This window comes from Trachurus japonicus, chromosome 22 (assembly GCF_045865225.1).
Source record: "Trachurus japonicus isolate A0001 chromosome 22, Traja_1.0".
In the NCBI taxonomy this organism is placed as follows: Eukaryota; Metazoa; Chordata; class Actinopteri; order Carangiformes; family Carangidae; genus Trachurus; species Trachurus japonicus.
In genome coordinates, this window is record NC_140928.1 from 18,993,836 (window position 1) to 19,014,590 (window position 20,755).

At 41.0% G+C, this 20,755-nt stretch overlaps 2 protein-coding genes across 2 annotated transcripts; both read right to left on the bottom strand.

Annotated features, from left to right (window-relative positions):
* Positions 1-10,303: 10,303 nt before the first annotated feature.
* On the bottom strand, positions 10,304-12,260 carry LOC146963918 (glutathione-specific gamma-glutamylcyclotransferase 1-like). The gene is made up of 3 exons (XM_085767549.1): positions 11,818-12,260; positions 11,608-11,643; positions 10,304-11,134 (listed from the first exon to the last, which is right to left on the bottom strand). The coding sequence occupies exons 1-3, from the start codon at positions 11,986-11,988 to the stop codon at positions 10,715-10,717; spliced, it is 627 nt and encodes a 208-aa protein (XP_085623675.1). The 5' UTR covers positions 11,989-12,260; the 3' UTR covers positions 10,304-10,714.
* A 1,090-nt stretch (positions 12,261-13,350) lies between these two features.
* LOC146963919 (delta-like protein 4) lies at positions 13,351-20,118 on the bottom strand. The gene is made up of 11 exons (XM_085766627.1): positions 19,638-20,118; positions 19,286-19,540; positions 18,822-18,879; positions 18,062-18,325; positions 17,227-17,287; positions 16,808-16,938; positions 16,520-16,689; positions 16,044-16,263; positions 15,202-15,940; positions 14,908-15,016; positions 13,351-14,788 (listed from the first exon to the last, which is right to left on the bottom strand). Exons 1-11 carry the CDS (start codon positions 19,689-19,691, stop codon positions 14,783-14,785), a joined length of 2,067 nt encoding a protein of 688 aa, XP_085622753.1. The 5' UTR covers positions 19,692-20,118; the 3' UTR covers positions 13,351-14,782.
* Positions 20,119-20,755: the final 637 nt, after the last annotated feature.

Consider the following 20,755-nt stretch of genomic DNA (forward strand, 5'->3'; position numbering starts at 1 on the left):
CTTCATATGCTCAGTAGTGACCATGGGAATATGATTTTAATTAACACGTTTAAAGTTAATGTAACAATTCCACATTAACATATTAAAAATTATTAGATGTATGTCAATTTATGTAAGTATTTTTCAGGGTTTTTTTTTCTTCTCACATTATCCTGATTGTATTTTTTTTTAGGAATGCATAATTTTAATCATGATAATGGCATCATGGGTCGGGGTTGTGGTTGCCAGTTTTTATCGAGCTTAATGGCACATACACACATATACAGTATATATATATATATATATATATATATATATATATATATTTTAACCAGATAAAGGATTTTAGTCACTGGGTGTCGGGATCTTAAGTCAGAAAAAAAGCCACACAAACAGCAGGATGTCCTGTCCTGTGTCCACCAAAGAGTGCCTACAAACCTCTATTCTTAAAGTGAAATTACTTTTACTCAGTAACTGGTGGATAATTTGACTGCCAGTTAAAACCAGCTTAACATCTGGCTGATAAGATCGAAGTGGCAGATAGAAGAGACAGAGGTAGTTGCGCTTTGTGCACACTGAATGAATTATTTTTTTAAGTGACACCTCTTTACTCGATTACCAATTTTTAATCCAGTCTTAATACCTCACGGACGTGTCTGCTGATAAATCAAATGTTGGTGGGTGGGGGGACTAAACGTCTGGTTTATAAGTTTTCAGAGAAACAGTTTAAGCTCCCAAATCTTTCATGACGTCTCTCTGCAAAGTACTGACTTTAAATCCCTTGCTTTTAAAAATTCTAATCACTGTGTGTGGTTGTTTTCCTGGAAGACTGACACTGAAGGAATCCCGATTGTGGGAGGCTGATGGTGATAGTGATCTCTTCCTGTAAAAAGAGTTTTATCTATGGCTATTATGATCACAAAATATGCTGCTTATGTGATCAGTTTAAATATTCAATTGTAAATTAGGTTAAGCTTAGTTTGCAGAGTTAGAGGAGAAGAATGATACAACTTGTTTTTACAGTTAAATTAATACAGAAGACTGGACATGGGGAAATGGGTTTTCTGGCTCTAGGAAGTTGCACCTAGTAAAAAATGGGAAAAAAGAGAAATAATGTCACTCTTAACAACATAGAAGAAGAAGTAAATTAGTTAGCTTTAGATATCCTAGTGTTTTTCTTACAGAGCATAATGCCTGTTTCCCTGTTTCTGCTCTTTGTGTCAAGCTAAGCTAACCAGCTGCTCACTAGACAGTTTCATATATAACAGTGCTATCAATGCTCTTCTCTAACCTTGCTGTCATGCAAAGAATTTCCACAGCAAAATGCTAACTTAGTAAATTTCCTGTGCGACATGTTTCTCAAGACTGGAAATTACAATTACATGTTAAATCCAGCGTCACCTGGTTCCAGGCAGCCCTACATACATACATACATGTGTCTGTTCATGTCTGTGATGACGCAAACACCTTGATCACCTTCATGTGTCACTGATGCTAGAATAGAATGCTGTGCTGTCATTACAAAATTAAAACCATGTGTTTGTTGTTGGTCAGGTTTTATGTGCTGTAAAACCTGACTAGCCTAAGAAATCAAAGGTAGTAAAGTAGTAGTAAAGTATAAATTATTCGCATTAAAAAATAAAAGGGATTAAGAGTTGAAAATTGTATTCTTACATGGCTATACAAGTTGTAATGATTTCACATACAAATAAAAACATCAGTAACTGTGCGTCTGGATGTTTGATCCCAGGCATTACAGGGAAATGATAACAATATCAACAGGGATCTCACCCTTTGGCCTTTGAAGCATCTGTGTTTTCTTTTTATTTTAGTTTCAATTGGCTCCACATCAATCCACACAACAGCACATGTTCTTACAGAGAATGATTAGAATCTATTTAAACAGGAAACTCTGTCGCAATTGGCTGATTAACATGAGAACATGATCCTTTCAAAGGGATAGGACTTTCCAAACAAACACAAAGCATCATTATTTGCCATTACACACTGAGGAAACATTTGACTCACACTGGAATTAAACAAACAAAAAAAAGTGTGGAGCTTGTTTATGTTGTTGGTCAACATTTTAGAGTGGGCGTTAATGAGATACGAAGCCACTTTTGTATTTCATCTCATTTGCATGAGTTTAGCTGAATTTATCAAGAAGTTCCAGATAAAAGAAGTGGTTAGAAGATGAAGTAAGTGTCTGGTACATTGCATCAGATCAGAATGAAATGAAACCTTGTGATCAAAGTGTTAAAATGTGCTTAGGTGGATTTATAATTAAACCTTAGCAAAAATACATTTCTCTCTAAATATGCAGCATTGTTAGTGCAGCACATTGTCACAATGACTGTGCAGCTGCTTAACTGTGGCCGCAGCACAGTCTTTAAAATGGCATTGATATCAAACCTCTGTGAGTGTGTGGGAAACAGAGCTCCTTTTCCTGTTCTTTGAGAGAAAACACTCCAGAGAAAAATGGCAGGAAACCTCCAGGGCCTTCTGATTCTGGCTAAGAAAATGAGTCAGAATACCTGAGAGCTCAGAGTCCTCATAATGTCAGGGCCATCTTTAAAGAAGAAACGTCAAAGGGAAAAATTTGGTGATAAAATTCAACAAGGCCCTGTAAATCACAAGGTCACTTGCTAAGATTTAAAAACCCCAGCATGTCAGAGACAATACTGATGACATATGTGAATCATAACTACAGTCAATCTATCATACTACTGACTGATGCCAGTCAGTTGCACCATCTCAGTTGCCCAAGTATGATGTGTTATTACATCATGCAACTGTAGGTAAGCTTAGTCTTAACTCTTAAGTTGAGCTTGTTGTTTCAAATAAAGCATGTATCCACCAACAGGGGGGGCTGGAGCCCCATCCCTCCCCTGCATCACCTCCATTCATGGCCTTTCCACTGAGCTCAGTGGCAGAGCTCCATATACAGTAGCCTACACACACTGCATGAAATGAATAATTTTAACCCTGATGTTGAGGTCACGTCCACACTGACAGCTCTTTAATAGTTGGAAAGACTTGTTTTAGATTGTTTCATTGCCTTCATATCTTACTATTTTATTCATAGTTTAATTTCACATACTTTTTGACTTTTTTGATTAAAAACATGGTTTCAAACTAAACCAGCTTTAAACGAAACTTCTTCATGTACTTTCTAAAAGTCAAATAATGTAAAACATTTTTTTATAGACTTAAGGAGACAAATGATCATTAAGGGGCATCAATGGGAACCCAACCATTAAAGAAGTACAAACATTCACCACCTCTCATCAAACCTTCATAGTACACCGTGTGCCCTCATGACACCCTGGTGCTCCTAATAATTCACTGTCTACATTTAGCAGGTTGCAATGTCTGATGTGGTCTGTTATGCAATCGTTTTATTTTTGGCACGTGTTGGCTTCCACGCAGTGATATCATCATTCACTAAATGAGCAAGCCATGTTTAAGACATCTTTAGTGAGTTGCCCAACCATTCTGTGGTACAATCTGCCATCCAAACAAACACATGTTGTTTTGATCAAAACACTCTCCTGCTCCTCTACAGGCCTAGAGTGTGATTACTACACACTGACTGCACCAATACCCTCAGTGTCTCTTCCCATGCTCCCTCTGAGCAGATAGAGAGATTGTGTTTTATTGTTTTGGCATATGCAACAGAGGATACTATCTAAACTGATAAATTAATGTATTATTTGTTGGTGTTCAGACAAACTGAAAAATGTGAATAACAGTCATTTTAATGTGTCATTGTGGGAGAAAAATACTGTTGCTAGCAGTTGCCAACCAAATGTCACTGTGCCGCTCCACTGGATGCCACCTGCTTCCCTTGATTGCTCCGTCTTCACAAATTTAACACCATGAAAGTTTTTTTTCCAGCTTCACAACATGCGATAACTTAAAGCAGAAGTAAGTGGTCCGGTCGTTTTCGCTAATGCTGCGTTCCAGGCAGGCTTTTGAAATCGTAAATTACAGCTTCAAGTCACAACTTACGACTTTGTAGCGTTTCAGGCAACCCACTCGTGTTTTTCCGACCTGTTTTACCGGTGAAAGTCACTATAACGGCCACTCGTAACTTCCGACCGGTGAACTCGTACCAGATCGAACTGGTACCACTTCACGGTCGTAAAAATACGAGTTTCCTTGAACGCACCATAACATTCCTCGTCTCTACGTCACCACATTCACGGCGTTCCTTGGCTGCACACACAGCCCTGCATGCCGTTCTCTCTCCTCATTGGATAAAAACTGTAGGATACGATAAATGTTTTCTCTTCGGCTCAGAGCAGAGCAGAGGGACTGAGAGACCCGTGTTTCAGTCCAAACACTCTATGTAAGTGATTGCTGTCGGAAGATATAACTATTTAAGACTTATATTAACACAAATATATCACTTACTTCTGCTTTAAGCTGCTTCTGATGTTGATGATGCACCTGTAGATTGTCATACTGAGCCATCTGCAGAAGTGAAAGAAGTTTGCGCTGCTTAATTGAGCTGGACTCAGACGTTTCCTGACATTATTGCAAAGCAAACCACAAAGCGTGTGCACACCCTCTTGTTATTGATACTCTCACCTCAAATATGCTTTTAATTAAATGGTGTACTTTGCCATTATATGTCATTATATTTTTATTACAGAATGATGCTTGAGGTAAGAATGATCCCTCACTAGACAAACACAACATCCATATCACATGCAACCGTGAATTCCCAATCCCATCCCGTCAGTGTTAGTTATGGTGTGTCACATGGTATATCTACCAGTAATTATCGCCAAAAGTCTCACCTCATGTTTATACAGTGCAATTCATTTGTGATGTTTGTTGAAACATAAAATGTTATGATCTCACAAAGTCATTTACCCCTCAGGGCCTGACACCCCGCACCCAAGCCCAGGCAGCTCTGTGTGTGTGTGTGTGTGTGTGTGTGGTGAGGGGTTGGGGGGGTAGGGCTGGGGTGTAAATGTGATTAGGGAAATGAAATTAAGAGCAGCAAAAGTGCCATTCCTCAGGGATAGAGCAGGCTAATGAAGCAGGAGGCAGCTCTCTGGCTGGACCTTTAATTTAGTGAAGCCTGGTTCAGTCCCGGTCCTGCTCCAAACAGATTGGATTAAAAGATCCAGTGGGTGTGAGTCATGTCTCTGTTTGGATGAGAAGAAAGAATTTCCACATCAACCACTGGTGATGATGAATGGATTAAAGAATAGTGTTTATCACTGCACAATGATGGATGAGCTTGAACTGTTGTCTCTCTTCTGCGTCATGACACAGGAGGAGCAGAAGCTCTTGTCCACGCCAGAAACCAGATTCACTCTTTTGATCCAACTTTCCAGAAACCTGTCCTTTAGGTAAAACATATCACATCTGGAGCATTCGTTACAGCTTCTATTTGTTTATTGATCGAGGGGTGAAAGATGGCACATGCTTTATAGCCAAATCATTAGCTATTGTTTGCGCCCCTATTAATGGACAGTCTTCCTCTTGTGGTGAAGTGGCCTCTACACTCATGTCCGCTGGCAGCAGCCCAGAGAGGGGTGAGCTGACCCTCTGTGGATGAAGCTGAACTCTCAGTGTGAGAGGGCTAGGGCTCTAAAGCGGATGGCCTCCATTAGTGGCCCAATCACTTTCTCTTTAACACACTTCCAGGGTGACCTTCAGTCCTGTGCTGACCAAGCCAAGGTCAGAGGTCAAGGTTCAGGCTGGGTACACATTAGCATGCAGGTGGAGGCTCTAAAATGTTATTAGTTGGAATAACGTTTTTTGGAATGTGTGGCCACTACTCTGGGTGGTGATGGGCCAAACAACACATCCTGAGGACATGACCTCTGTCCCCCCACTCTAGCGTATTGTGTATATTCATATTCAGTGTGTGTGCTCTGTTGAGATGATAATGACTTCCATCTTTTCATGGAGAGCAAGTGACCTGATGAAGGGTTATAGTGTTGATTAGGGGTTCAAAGTGCACACAGGGAGCATCATCAATATGCACAGTTTTTTTTATGTAAGTCGGTATAATACGCTTTTAAGGTTTTATTGGGTTTTATTGCACATCTACAGATGCACAGGGAATAGACAAGTCAGATATATGGAAGTATTTGCTTCTAACACTGTTCCCATGTATCTGCTATTGCAGCTTACTGACCCCAAGGTCTAATTTTCCCCTTGCCCCTCTCCAAGGAGCCATAATTGTGTGGTGAGGGGCATTTATTGATTGACTTATCTTTATTGCTAAAGCTGAGAGTTTCTAGAGTGAGTTGTTACAGTAATTATAATGCTCTTATGTAGCCTAACCCGGTCATTTTTATACATTTTACTACTTTTCATACCAGGACTCCAGTATGTCTTGGTCTTGGCCAAAATTAATGTATATCAAGCAAAAAACAAAGATCAAGGCAGAACAGTATGGCATTGTCTTCTTTATTTCATACTCTGTGCTGAGATGATGTGGTGTGTGTGTGTGTGTGTGTGTGTGTGTGTGTGTGTGTGTGAAAGTGTTGCGGATATAAACACGCTGAGGAAACTGTCTGGTCAAAGCTGTGCAGGGATTCTACAATAACAGACAGTGCACGGCTCAGGGTCCATCAGATCCCACTCTAATAAACACTGATCAACTGTCAGCTTCCTCTGCACTGCTTTGTCTTGAGCATGAGCCAGAGCTGTGTCTGTTCACAAACTCTAACATTACCCCAAACAGTAGACAGTCCTGGTAACATTGATGATTATGATGAGTTCTGTTGTTACTGGGTGATGCAAATGCGTAGCATTATTCAACTTTATCTGTTCCACCACACACACACAACACAGTTCATTTGAACAAGTCAAATCCACTATCACTTTGACCACGACAAGTGTAAGAGACAAACACATCCAACCAGCTACTCAAGGCAAAGGCTGTTTCTTCTTTGTAGGAGCCACATTAATAGGCAGGCCAACAGGACACATGCACATGCTTTTTTTTTTGTCACGCCCTCCACCCCACACCCTATGCCCCCCGGCAGCGAACCCGGGCTTTTCTTCTTAAGGCTGATCTTCAGTGTTATATAACCTCCCCTCATGTCCACATACTCTGGTCAGTCAGTGACTTCGTGAGCCACCCCCTGTCTGCCAGCCTGCAGGGAAGACAGGTGGAGTGTGGAGATTCACATTAGTATAACATGACGGGTTATACATGTTATAATGTTTGCTCCTGTCTCTCTTGGTAAATATCTGCCATCTTAACTTTACTGATCCCCGGTCCTCATATATCCCTCTGCTGCTCTCCAAGGAGCCATAACATCGTGGAAAGGGGCATTTATTGATTGACTTGTCTTCACTAATATAGCTCTAATGAGGGGTGTCAGAGTGAGCTGTAAATCATAATACTCTAATGCTTATTTCAGTCTTCAGAAACAAATTATATGGCATTTATGGAGCGGCAGATGTTTGGGGACGCCGTGGGTTTATATTGTTTGTGACAAGTTTGACAAGACTTAGAAAGAAAGTAGAGCGGCTTGCACATCACAGGGCTCCAATATGCAGTCCATTTATTACGAAGAGCTGCATCTGCTCAAAACGTTACGTCTCTTGTGTGAATAAATGGATATTGCATATTGGAGCCCTGTGGTGTGCAAGCCACTCTACTTTCTTTCTAACTTTTGTATGTTTCCGACTAAGTACCTGCCCAAAGTTTTTTGGCATGGATGTGCGTGTTGATTTTTCTTTTTGATTTGCAAGTTTGACAAGACTCTAATTTTTAGTTGACTTGTGCCAAGAAGTATAGAGGGATTATCTGTTTACCAACAAATCAGGATGCGTGCGCAACCTGACTGCAGAAAGAACCGGTTGTCATGGTTACCTCTATGGATCTAGTGTAGTCAAAGCGGTGTTAGCTAGCGATGTTGTCAGCCTACTACAACAGTTTATCACCTACTGATGTAGTGTGTGTTTTATGCATAGACTATTTTATAGTTTTATAACGGCAGGAAAAAAAAAAAACGTCAGGACGGAGGATCGAGTTTGTACCGCGGCCGGCAACGGAAACTCAGCCACGGGACAAGACACGGACACTCACAGCACGGCGTCGGTCATCGGTAAAAACAGCACTGTCACTGTGCATCCCTAACGTTACCTACAGTTATTTAACAGACAATAATGTTCAGGAAAATACTCACGATTACAAAACTCAGTGTCTGTGAGGACTGAGGTGCTGCCTGGTCAGAGACGAGGGAAGAGGACGGACCTGTCTAAAGTCTGGAACAACTGCATAACGTAACTATAAATGGCTGAGTATGTACCGGTAATCTAAAACAATGTATCTTAACGTTAATTAATCTCATCTTGCTTTCCATTAGTATGTGACCTCGTCTTAAGTCACTGTCGTAGTAAACATTTCACAACTCATTCTCTGCAGTTCTCCAGCTGTGCCTGTGGGCATTTAGCTTTATCACCATTCAAACCAACGTATCTAACATGTTATATTGCTCGAAATTAATCGCCGATGTACTATTTTCTCTCTCGTTTGCCTTGAAATGGGTGCGAGTTGACGCTATTCTGTAAATTTTGCGCGTTTTGTTATTTTTATCAAAACAATTAGTGCAACTAACAGCACAAAAAGACATGATCACGGCTCTTGCTGCTCTCTTTCTGCAGGCGACATGCGCAGTAGAACGTCAGTGACGTAGGCTGATAATCCCTCTATATGGGTGGAGAAGATAAGCTTTATGTAACTCATGAACAAAAACATGCTACATGTATTGGTCATGCTTGCAGTGCTATTACAATAGCCATCCACCCAGTTATGCCCAAGTTAGTTCAGTACTTTTTGTTAAACACTGCTGGCAGACCAACAGGCACAGAACAAAAACAAATGTGAGGTGTGAGCTGAGAGTAAAAAAAAAAACTCTCTGAGAGTTTTTTTTTTTTTTTGACTTGTTGTTTTTATACCTGTAGACAAAACATTGTTGACTCACCCGTCTCTGTCTTGCTATGGAATAAAACCAGATGCAACATATGTTGACATCACGACTCATGAGTACTCAGAAGTCATTATTCCTTGGTAGTGAGTAGTGCATTATTACAAAAGTACTTGTCTTCCCATTGTCACTCCTCATTTTGGTTTTGTCAAAACACCAATTGTGTTTCATGGTTGTATCTGTCACAAGTGTGACACATGATGGTGAAATCTGTCCACAGATAAATGCATCAAAATCAAAGTACTCACAATAGAAGGTGTCTGCGTGATCATACCACACACACACACACACACACACACACACACACACACACACACACACACACACACACACACACACACACACACACACACAAGGTGGAAACAACACCAGCAACTTGCTGCCACAGTTGGTTGCAAAACAGTCTCAAAGCACTCAGTGTGCTTCTGGTCATTGAAAAACAACAGTACCTCCAGATAGTTTTGCTTTATATGAAAGGACAAACCTCGACAGAGCACAGTAGTTAATGCTATCTGTCTATGTTCTCCATATGTGAGCTCCTCTTAAATTAGTACCTTCCCCTTACTCTGTTGCTTCCAGAGCTCAAACCTTTGACCTACTTTTCAGCTGATTTCTAGGAAAGTAGAACAGTGTGCCACAGAATTGTGCAGCTCAGAAAGTGGGCGTGCTTATCCAGAGAAGAAACTGCTTCTTTTTTTTTTGAAAGAAAAAAAAAAAAAATTGGACTTGTGGCTTGTGCACATGTTATTGCAACGTGATCAAAGCTTGGACAGGGAGAAAAGCCCTATCTGTACCCCACCCCCCAGCCAAGCAGTCCTACACTTACTATGTCTGTACTGTAAAATCAGGCAGTCTATGCTGTTTCCTCTACAGCTGACTGTGCAGATTACTCCCAACACCAGCACCACCGGACTTAACACTGTGCATTATTTATGCTCAATTAGTTTTTTAAAAGTTAATTTATAGGTTTCTTTGAAACATATGTAACAATACACCCTACACATCGTGTTTGCGAATTATTTCTTATGCATAAACTTTACTTTCACAAAGTTGTTGTCTATGGGAACAGTTTTAGAGGAATGCTGTTCATGTGCCACCACTGTGTCTGCAAGAGCTTAAAAGACTTAACTGCATTCAGTATGCAAAATAATGGAACAGCATAAAAATGTCTAAAAGTTGCTCGATCTGTGCTTGGTAGCAGCTCTGTGTTTCACATGAGCTGGACAGTACAGCTGTACATTCCTCAGCCACGTGGTGTGGGAGCATGAGGAAGGAGGGGGAGAACGGGGACATCCAACCACAAACATAAATATATAGACTCAGCAAAAGAAAATCATGAACACATTTCCCTCATACAGGTTTAGTTGTTTTTATTAAAACACTCTTTAGAAATGTACACAGTATACAGTAAGTTTCAAAACCTTTTTACAACAAAGGTGTAAACATGGGCTTTAGAAAGAGATTTCATCACCTGGTGTGATTTTTTTTTTTTAAAGCATCACTTGCTACTGGAGCTTTCGTACAGTACACGTGTATGCAGTACCCGCATGTTTGCATTCCCCGTATTCACAGTGGAAAGAGTCGAAGTGAGAAGGTCAGAAGTAGAGTAGTGAGTAACATGAGATAGGTCTGAAACATTGTGTGCTACCCAGAATGCTAAATCAGGTAGTCGCCTTTCAAGCACCAAGTACCCTTGCGCATATGTTGCAAGAGTTCACTTCCCTCTCACCCAGTACAAAAACATTAACATTTTTATTATGAGTCTTTCATGTAGCTCTCAATAGCATGGTTTTTTGTTCTGGAAGTTTGATCCCGCCACAGTCACTGTAGATGTTTAAAAGTGCTGCTTCAATGGAGAAGAGGTGGTCGTCCTCCACCTCAGGACAAGAGATCCTCATGAAATCCGCCAGGCGAACCAGATACTCAATATTGTGGCCTGTGCTGCCGCTGCACATGGCTATTTGGGAGGCAATCTCTTTATCCGAAGCCGGGCCGAGGTAGATGGGGTTACTAGAAGTAGCGATGTAAACGAGGGCCAACAGCGAACCCTGGCCTTTCTCCTTAGGGATGAACTCCACCATCTGTGTTATATAACCCCCCAGGACAACCTCTCTCATGTTCAGGTACTGAAGCGAGTCTTCAATCTGAGAGTCAGTGACTTCATAGGCCACTCCCCATGTGCAAGCCTGCAGGAAAAAAACAAGCAGAGGTGCCACACAACCGTTAGTATAACATACCTGAATGAAATACACTAAAACACCATCAGCACCAGAATTAGAGAAAGAGTAGTCTCCAAACACCTCAGTAAATTATCTGCATTAACCATGGTTTGAAAAGTGAGAAATGAGCTGGATGAATTTCTGAGACCAACCCAACCGAGTATTAGTTTTATTAGTTATGGCACTTTTATGGTTTGACCTCAATGTTTCATGAACTAATTTCATTGTTTCATTGCTGCTGTACCACATTTCCTTCTTCATTGTGAGACAAGTGGGTAATGTCACAGCACAACTGAATTATGACTGGGGTTAAAATAATACTTCCATGCTCTCTCGTGTTCTGCTCTGCTGTTTTTCATAGTAAGCCTAGTAGTTATCAGTACAGTAAGGATAAAGGAATATGCTGTGTAACGGTATGAACTTGACAGTGAAAGGCTTACCTCCTGATCCTCCACCAGCGTGGCCACTCTGGCTGGCTGTAGAGAGCATGGACACAAACAAAGTGAGAACACATCACACATCAACACCAAAAACATAGTACTTCAGGCTCCTTCCCAGTGAGAATAAGTCATGTAGCCTACAATATGTTAAAACATAATAATAGCAATAGAAAACAATTCAGGAAAGCAATATCATAAAAAAAGTCTTACCTTTTCCTTGTCTCCTCGATAAAAATCATCTCCATGCCAGAAGCGTCTTTTGTATCCTTTAATATAACCAACTTTGCTCTTTTTGTAATCAAAGTCAGGTTTCCACACTAAGGAGCCATAACCAAATATCCAGAGGCTGCTCTTTTCCTTTATAATATCTTGAGGTTTCATTTTTTTATCGCTTGATCAAGTCAAAGACGTTCATGTGTCCTTGTGTAAACAAACAGCAGCTCTTCGGTGTGTCCTCTCTTTTTTCTGTCCTATACATTCCAATGCATCAGACAGTCTCGGTTAGAAAAAGTGCTTCAGTTGAAAAACAAACAAAAAAAATCTTCTAAACCTTGATTCAGTCTTGTACGGAGCTTTAGTGTCGCGTGTTGGGTCGAGGTCCGTCAAAAAACGTGTCAGTGTTCGTAAATATTATCGTTTCCCTCCTGTATCTTGATGATCTAGATGCAAACACGTGTATTTGTTGTTCAGACTGCGTCAGAGCGACACGGCCTCGACCAATGAAAGGACACGGGGGGCGGGCGTAGCTAAAGGATAAACCAATCAGGATTGTTGTAGTGGTGACACCTCATAGCAATATTATTATTAGGCGGCGAAACGGGAAAACATGTTGCAATAGCAAGGAGGGAATGCTGTAGGTTCCAGTTTAAGTAGCTAACTCTGTTCTTTCTTTCTTTCTTTCTTTCTTTCTTTCTTTCTTTCTTTCTTTCTTTCTTTCTTATCACAACATCATTATATGCCTTCAAGGAGTAGCCTACCCATTGTCTCCTTCAGTGTCAGTCCAGCAGGTAATCACATTACCTATAAATAGCTGGGAATGTTATATCTGTTCTCTCCTAAGCTCATTAGGTGTCTGTGTTCTGCATAGAGACGTCTCACACACTGTTGCATCCATCCTGGCTGATCACTAATGACTGACTGCCTGAGCTAAGGTGTCCCCTGCCTGTCACTCACTGTGCATGATATTTGATGAGCCAAGATGCAACAGTGGAGGAAAAGCTCCTTCCATGCATCTTCATCATAAATCCTACTGCCCCCAAGTGGTTGAAAAAGACAGAGCTCCATGTCTTGAAGCTTAAAACACACACAAAAAAAACTACATGAATACTTTGCACCAGCTGGGATGCGGTGCCCCTGTTTGCTGTGCTCACGCTCAACTGGTGAATAGGCATATGCAGATTTTCTCATTGGCTTTAATTCATCACATTTATCCTCCCTCCTCTCATTTCACAGCCATGAGAGATATCTTAACACCCAATATCACAGCTATACCCTCTAGTGCTTTGTGTGTGAGAGCTCTGTTTATTGAAGGGCAGGTGCCTGAAACGTCACACATATACATGTGGTGATTTACTATTAATTGCACCCTTAGGAGCAGTTTCTGGAGAATGGACTTTGTTTGATTTTTGCACTTGTTTCTCTGTCCAGCACCCAGCAGTTAGTTTTTTCTGGGATGTGCATGCTGCCTTTACATTTGTTTATGAGCTCTATTTATTCAGACGTTATATCAGATCAGAGAAGGAGTTAAGTAGAAAGACCACAAGGACTCTTTATTTTCACATACAGATTTTTTAAAATATATATATTTTTTGTTTATTTCCTTACATTGCTGCCAATTACAATACCGTCCACTGAATGATTGCTAGAACATTGATTTTTACATCACACCGACAAGGATGTCATGGACATACAGTAGACATGGAATCATTATAACTGCTACCAGGCCAAATATGACTGTTATCTATAGACAATGCAGCCACTTCCACACAGGCTGAACACAAATAAAGTTGCTAGATGATTCCAACATTTAAATTAGGATTGCTATCTGACCACATGTACACTCAACCATCAAAGACCAACAAACAAACAAGTGTACCAGATATGTATTAATTGTTTCTTTTTTATAACAAAAAATAATAATAAAATAAAACAACAACAACACTTTAAAAAATAAATTCACCTTTTTGGGGGTCAACTTAAAAACAGATGTACAAATCATACTTCTAATCTCAACATATAAATATACAGTATATACAAAATAATCTTATAAAACATAAAAAGAGAAAGATCAGTGCTTCATATTCTTAAATTACTAATGAAATACTAATCTTACAAAATAACATTATTGGTTCAGTAATTTCCTTTGAAGGCGTCCTTGGTACGATAGTCACTTCATGTTTTTCTTTGTCTTCATTTAAGGGTGATCTTGCATAAGGTAAAACAAGGCCCTGTCGTGTTTCTCTGCATGGCGCTATAGCATATTGCATCTTTTGATCTTTCAGTTTCCACCATGTTGCTGTGCAAAGGAATCAAGATAAGGCGGGGCACAATGTTTTTCTTTAACACATATATAAGGCTTTCTGATCTAGGCTGCATACATTCTTTATTAAAAAAGGGAATTGATTTACAAAACTGATAAACTTATCCCTCAAAAATGAACCGTTTTCAGTAGTTTTGTCCCTTTTTGATGCAGATTTGTTTTTGTTTTATTTGCATAGCGCGTTGCAAAAAAAAAAAAAATGGAAAAGGCTGGCTCCTTCCACAGGCTTGTTGGCAGTAAGTTGATTTGTTGATTGCTGATTACTGCAATAAGGTGGAGAGGAGTACATAAAGATAGTCCTCTTCTTCTAATCAACATGCAGGCATAAACATCTCAGCGTGTTGCCCTTGGATGAACTTGGACGGAGCAGACAAGGGTTTGAGTTGAAAACATCAAAAGGCGCATCCACAGAGTCAGGTTTGCTCATTATTTCCTGCAGTCTTTTTTTTTTCAGTCTTTACATTCTCACAAAGTTTAGTAGCTTTAGTTCTATTGCATTCGACGAGCACACCGGCTCCATCCAGTTATCAAGTTTTCAAGAGCAGCAACTTTCATTTAAATAAATCCCAGTCTCTCCACACTTGTAAACAGTCCAAAAGATGTCCACTGTTGACAATGAATAATATATTCCATGTATTATACCTGAAAGAGAAGAGGATAGAGAGACTAAGAGACAGCACCAGCACCAAAACACAAACTGTATGAGTGAGTAAATGCTGCAGCTTACTCTGTAAGAATTTATTCATTAGTTCAAAACTCACCTCAGTTGCAATGATGAATTCATTTTTCTCATCTGCCATCACAAAGACAGACTGGTTCATTGAATCTCTGGAGGAATATATTGTTGATATTCTACACTCTGGTCTTTCACTGTAAAGCAAAGACACACACTGTCAGATCCTGTCTTATATTGACCTGAAGAAGTTCATTTTCTTATAACATTCAAACCATTGTCCCTAATTAAATAGCCAAAACGTTCGTTATTACATACTAGTGACATATACACACAAAAGTTGTAATCCAGCTTCTTGTTTAACCCTTTCATGTGCACTCACCTGTACATTCTACTCAAATGCTTTTTGTCTTCTCTTGTCTTTTCACAGTTTTCGTCTTTGTCCAGAAGGGACAGATCGTCCTTGTACCCCGTGGAGGTTTTATAGTCCAGGTGGTAGTGGTTGTTGTGTTTGTGATTAGACTTTTCCCTGGGATAGTCCACCTCCAAATCATTCTTTTTATTGGTATTCTTCTCTACAGTAGAGATGAGGTTCTCTTTCTGAGAGTCAACCTTGGAGAGGTTGTTCATAGTCTCTGAGTCCTGCTCTTTGTTTCTCTGCTTCGTGATGTGACGTTTTACCACCACAACCATGCACAAAAGCATCAGAACAACCACCAGACCTACTCCCATGCTGATGGCCGCCAAGGTCAGTTTGTCACTGGACTTCAAACCTGTGTTGGGGCTGGGGGTGTTGGCTGAAGGCACATCACTGAACTGGCACAGGGGTCCGCTGTAATGGACGGGGCAGCTGCAGGCAGGCTGGCCTTTGGCTCCTGTGGTGCAGGTCCCTCCGTTCATGCAGGGCCGAGAGGCGCAGCGGTCTGTGGGCTTGTCACAGTGGCGGCCTGTGTAGCCTGGGGGGCAGGTGCAGGTGTAGTCGTTGATGCGGTCTATGCAGGTGGAGCCGTTTGCGCAGGGGTTCCTGGCACACTCGTTGATATTGATCTCACAGCGCAGTCCTGCGAAGCCTGAGCGACAGCTGCACATGTGGAGGTTACCATGGCTCACACAGTGTCCACCTGTACAAAACAAAACAGCATTAAGGAAGGCCTGACTTGCATCATTTCTAACAGCTTTACATGAAGAGAAGAACTGTTTTTGATATAAAGAATGATGTTTTACCATTGGTGCATTGCAGTGAGGTACATTTATCCACTTTCTTCTCACAGTTGAGTCCGGTGTATCCTGCCGGACACTCACATATGTAAGTCTTCCCATTGTCCCTCTCTCTGCACTTGCCACCGTGGAAGCAGGGTGTGTCTGCACAAGTCAGGGTCTTGTGTTCACAGTGAGTCCCTTCGTACCCCTGTGGGCAATCACACCTATAGCCATTCTCAGAGTCCTGCAGAGAGAAAGATATAAAGTTTATGAAAAAGCTCCCTGTTAGATGTTCTTTATCATATCCTGTTCACAGCTTCCCCAGCAGACCCCATTATGATTAGTTTGAATTCTATTTACAGTACACTGTATGTGAACTGGGTCATCTACTGACTTGACAATCGATAGCATCCTCCTGGACTAGCAGATAGACTGAGGCAAAAACAAAAACAGGAAAGCCTGTGTTGTGGGAAAGGAGAGAGAGAGACTTCCGGACTCACCAGGCAGTGGCCTCCGTTGTGACAGGGCTGGCTGTCACACTCCCTGACCTCCGAGTCACAGTTCACCCCGGTGAAGCCCGGCAGGCAGGTGCAGGTGTAGCTGCCGTGGCCCGTGTTCATACATGTGGCGCCGTTGGCACAGGGTTTGTGATGGGTGCAGTAGTTCAGATCTATAAACAAATGGGTGGAAACATTAGAAGGGGACTGAACTCAGGTCAGTCACCACATGAGGCTTTTATGTACAGTAATAACATATCATTCAGTTTAAAGAAAGACGCAGGTACACACCTTGATTGCAGAAGATGCCTCCCCAGCCTTCTTTGCAGGTGCACTGCCACGGCTCTTTACAGGTACCATGTTTACAGGACGGATGGAGTTTACATACATCACAAAAGAGTCCCTGCCAGCCCTCTCTGCATCTGTTCACACATAAAACAGTACAACATGACGGTTATGACTTGGCATATTTTCCCATGATGGAGAAAAACTTAAAAAAAAAAAAAATACATACATCATTTACAAATTATATTCTTTTTTTACGACATTGATTCAGCAAGAAATGGTTTTAAACTAGAAATAGAACACGATAATATAAACCATAGTAGGCTATTAAGTTTTTTTTGACATGTTGTAGTGACTTCATATACTAATCAATTTCATAATTGTTTATCTTTAATTTGACAATAGACATACAAGTGAATACCCACTTGCACTCTCCAGGTAATGTGCAGTTTCCATTCCTTTCATTGCAGCCATCAAGACAGATTGCTAAAAAGAAAGAGAGAAAGGACAGATATTTAAATCTCTAGATTTCTTATCAGCTTTCATCACCTCAATATGTTTATTACTTTCACAATAAAACCTGTAAGGCTACCTGACCATATCAATGGACAAATTCTAGTTTGCTGTATGTTATGTGTACATGGTTTAATGGTGTTAAACGGCTGGTTAGTGCGGAGCAGATGCCTGTTCTTAAAAAAAAAAAAAAAAAGCAGGACAGCTGCCCCATTGTTATCGGTGGGCAGTTCGAGCCCCGTTTGCAGCTGCTGCCCTACACCGCCTCAACAATAGAGCCCACAATTTAGTGGCGCGTGGCGGGCGATAATGCAGCGATTAACCCCGGCGCGTGCTGCTGGGCGACCACCGCCCTAGATTAAACACGCTCGCGCTCAGAGAGAAAGTGCGCCAAGTGGGCCAGGTAGTGATGGGGCTCTGTGTCTTCAAATTTCACCTGAACAACCTCTCCGCCATTGTGTCCTGGCCGAATATACACACTTGAGATCATATAACAGGTGATATAGCTCCACACAAAACACAGCTATTAACTATGTGTTGTGAAATTAACAAGTGTCACTTTTTTGCAGCTAATTTGGCCTTGTGTTTAAGAACAGCAAACGAGCAAAGAATGCAAGAGGTAAGCTACATAATATTTCACAAAAAACCCTAATACTTAATTTCAGCCCTATTTTACATCACCTTTGCCTAAAAACTCGTGACCTAAACAAAGAAAAGTGTCTATATGGTGTCTTTACTCTTGCTTACGTTCTTGGCAGTATTCTCCCTTCCATCCCGGTAGACAGGCTATTTGCCCGTCAGCCTTGCAGGTGTAGTGGCCAAAATGGTCGTCTCTCGGAGTGCATATTTTGGAACAAGTGTCCCCGTAGTAATTTTCATTGCAGATGAACCGGTATGAGTACCTTAGCTCCGTCTGCGTCCCGTTCTGCTCACCCCGGGACCACTCAGGCCCTATTCCCAACTGTCTTTGGATGGCAAAAGAACTAATCAGGAAGTCAGGGTTGGTGGTGTCTGGAGAAAAAAACAAATACAGCGGATATAATAAAAACTGGACTGATTACAGTTTGAACTTTAAATCTATGATGTGGTTGATTAATCTAATTATAATCCATTAAGGCCTAGTGATTTGTTTGACAATACACAATCCCTTGATGAAGGATCTAACACAAAAGGTGTAAAATCCAGGAAAAGGCTGTCATGGGATGTTTTGGCAAGGCTTCATATTTTCACTTGGGTCTGTACACTTTCCCATGCATGCCAAAAATAAAACAAGGGAAGTGCAATTGTGTTGGAGAGATTTGATTGTAAAGAATTGTCGTGTGACTCATAAGGCATCCTAGCAAACAGGGATCCATGACGCTGAAAATGCCAGATGCATTTGGCAGAGATTAATGCCTTTAAGTGGGGGACACAGATTAAAACTGTGATAGGTAATAAGTCATGTAGTGCTACACAAAGGCATATCTCCCTCTAGTGGTGAACAGACAGTGTAGCTATATGTTTTCACCTCCAGGTGGGTCCGCTGTTGGAGAATACCAAGCTTCGATCACCAATGAGAAAGCACCCTGTGGGGACAAATGAGGAAATAAACGTAACCAAAAACACTTCAATCATATCTTAAAAAAGTTATTTAACTTTTTTCACTTAAAAAAATCTAATATAAACTAATATAATATAAAATGTAAAATTACCTACTAAAAATATATATTGGCTGTTTTTAGGTGCTTTACGCACAGCGGGCAAGACAGCACCACACAACATTAATCTGCACTTTTTGTTTTTAAAGCATGAATAAGACATTAATTTAGTATTTTGTGTTAATTTATCAAAAAAAAATCTAGGTCTAGGTCTATTTTTTTCTTCTATTTTAGCCCATTTGAAAATCATCAAATCATCATGACCAAATCATCTGAAACTGCATTGAATTTGGTGTGTGGACATTTTTGCAGTGTGAAGGACAGGTGCTCCTACCGGCCAGGTGAAGTTGTTGAGCGGCAGACGCAGCCTGGCGTCCTGCTGGATGCTGAAGGAGTCGGTGCCCAGAACAGGTGTGGTGGCTTTCCCAAATATACAGTTTCCAGGAGTCACATTCGTCTGGAAGTTCTTCAAACAAACCCTGAAATAAGTTCTGCAGCCGATCATGCTGCAACCAAGTCCAGTGGCCAGCAAACCTTTAGTATTCTGAAAGTGATGGAGATCGAGCTCGAACACACCTGATCCCAGAACCTGAAAGGGTACAGATAGTGAGCAAAACAAAAACAATGCAACATCTTTTTTTTCTTCTTAAATTATTCTTCCGTAAATTGCAAAGGTGGAAATATACCTGAGTAAATAATAATATAACTATTGCGAGGATAGAGGTGAACCAAACGGCCATTCTTTAGAGTTTAATGTGCGTATCCTTAAAAAATCAGTTTGTCCTCCCACAAAAAATCGCTCCTATTCCAAGTGGTGATGGCGCAAACGGAGTGGTGTCAAAAATAAAGTGATCAGAATAAATATAATCCTTCAAAAAGAAGCCCGTTGGACGAGATCCAGCTCCACAATCCGTATCCAGAAGAAGTTGGAAAAGACCGAGTTATCCAGTGCTTGAGGTTAGACAAATATCAGTAACGTCAATATCCACAAGTGAGTCATTCTGCGGTCTTTATGTTGCCCATCCATCGTGCCGGTCAGATGTTGTTTGAGTTTGCTGTGCTGATGCGAGGCTTGTGCTGCCAACGGTGATGCGAGCATGTGGTGGAGCATCAGCGCATAGTGACTCCCAGTGAAGGATGTTTGACGTCCCTCCCAGTTTATATACCGCAGTGTAGTGTCATTACAGACACGGTCAGTCATTAAACACCGCCCACTCCCCCTCACCACCTTCTTTTCGCTTAGACCATTAGCATAAACATTCAATATGTGTCCTGAGGGCAGACTGTCATGAAACCGCCTCATCTTGAAAACAAAATGCACTTTTTTGCGCTTTGTATCCAGGGAGTTCATTACTAAAAGCAAAATTGCAAAAGCAGATTAGAGTTATTTATTTATTGTTTGTTTGTTTTCACAGATGGCTTCAGTTGCAAACAGTAAGCAGGAGGAAAAAATCACTTCTTCCCCTTTAGGGATCACTGATTATTGGTGCGTCTTTACGCGGCTGAAGGCTCCATGTGCCTTTTACGCGTCTGAAGCAGCCTTCTTCTGTTTCTTGTGTTTATTTTAGATAAGTGAGGTAACTCCACAGCTGCATGCTAATAGATCCACAAACACATCATAAATCAGCTGAGTAAAAGTAACTATTAAAAAATGTTTGAAAAATAATATTAAAGCAGATATCAGTGGCACGGCCGTTTCGGCTAATGCTGTGTTCAAGGCAGGCTTTTGAAACCGTAAGTTACAGCTTCAAGTCACAACTACGACTTGGTAGCGTTCCAGGTAACCCGTAGCTCGTGTTTTTAC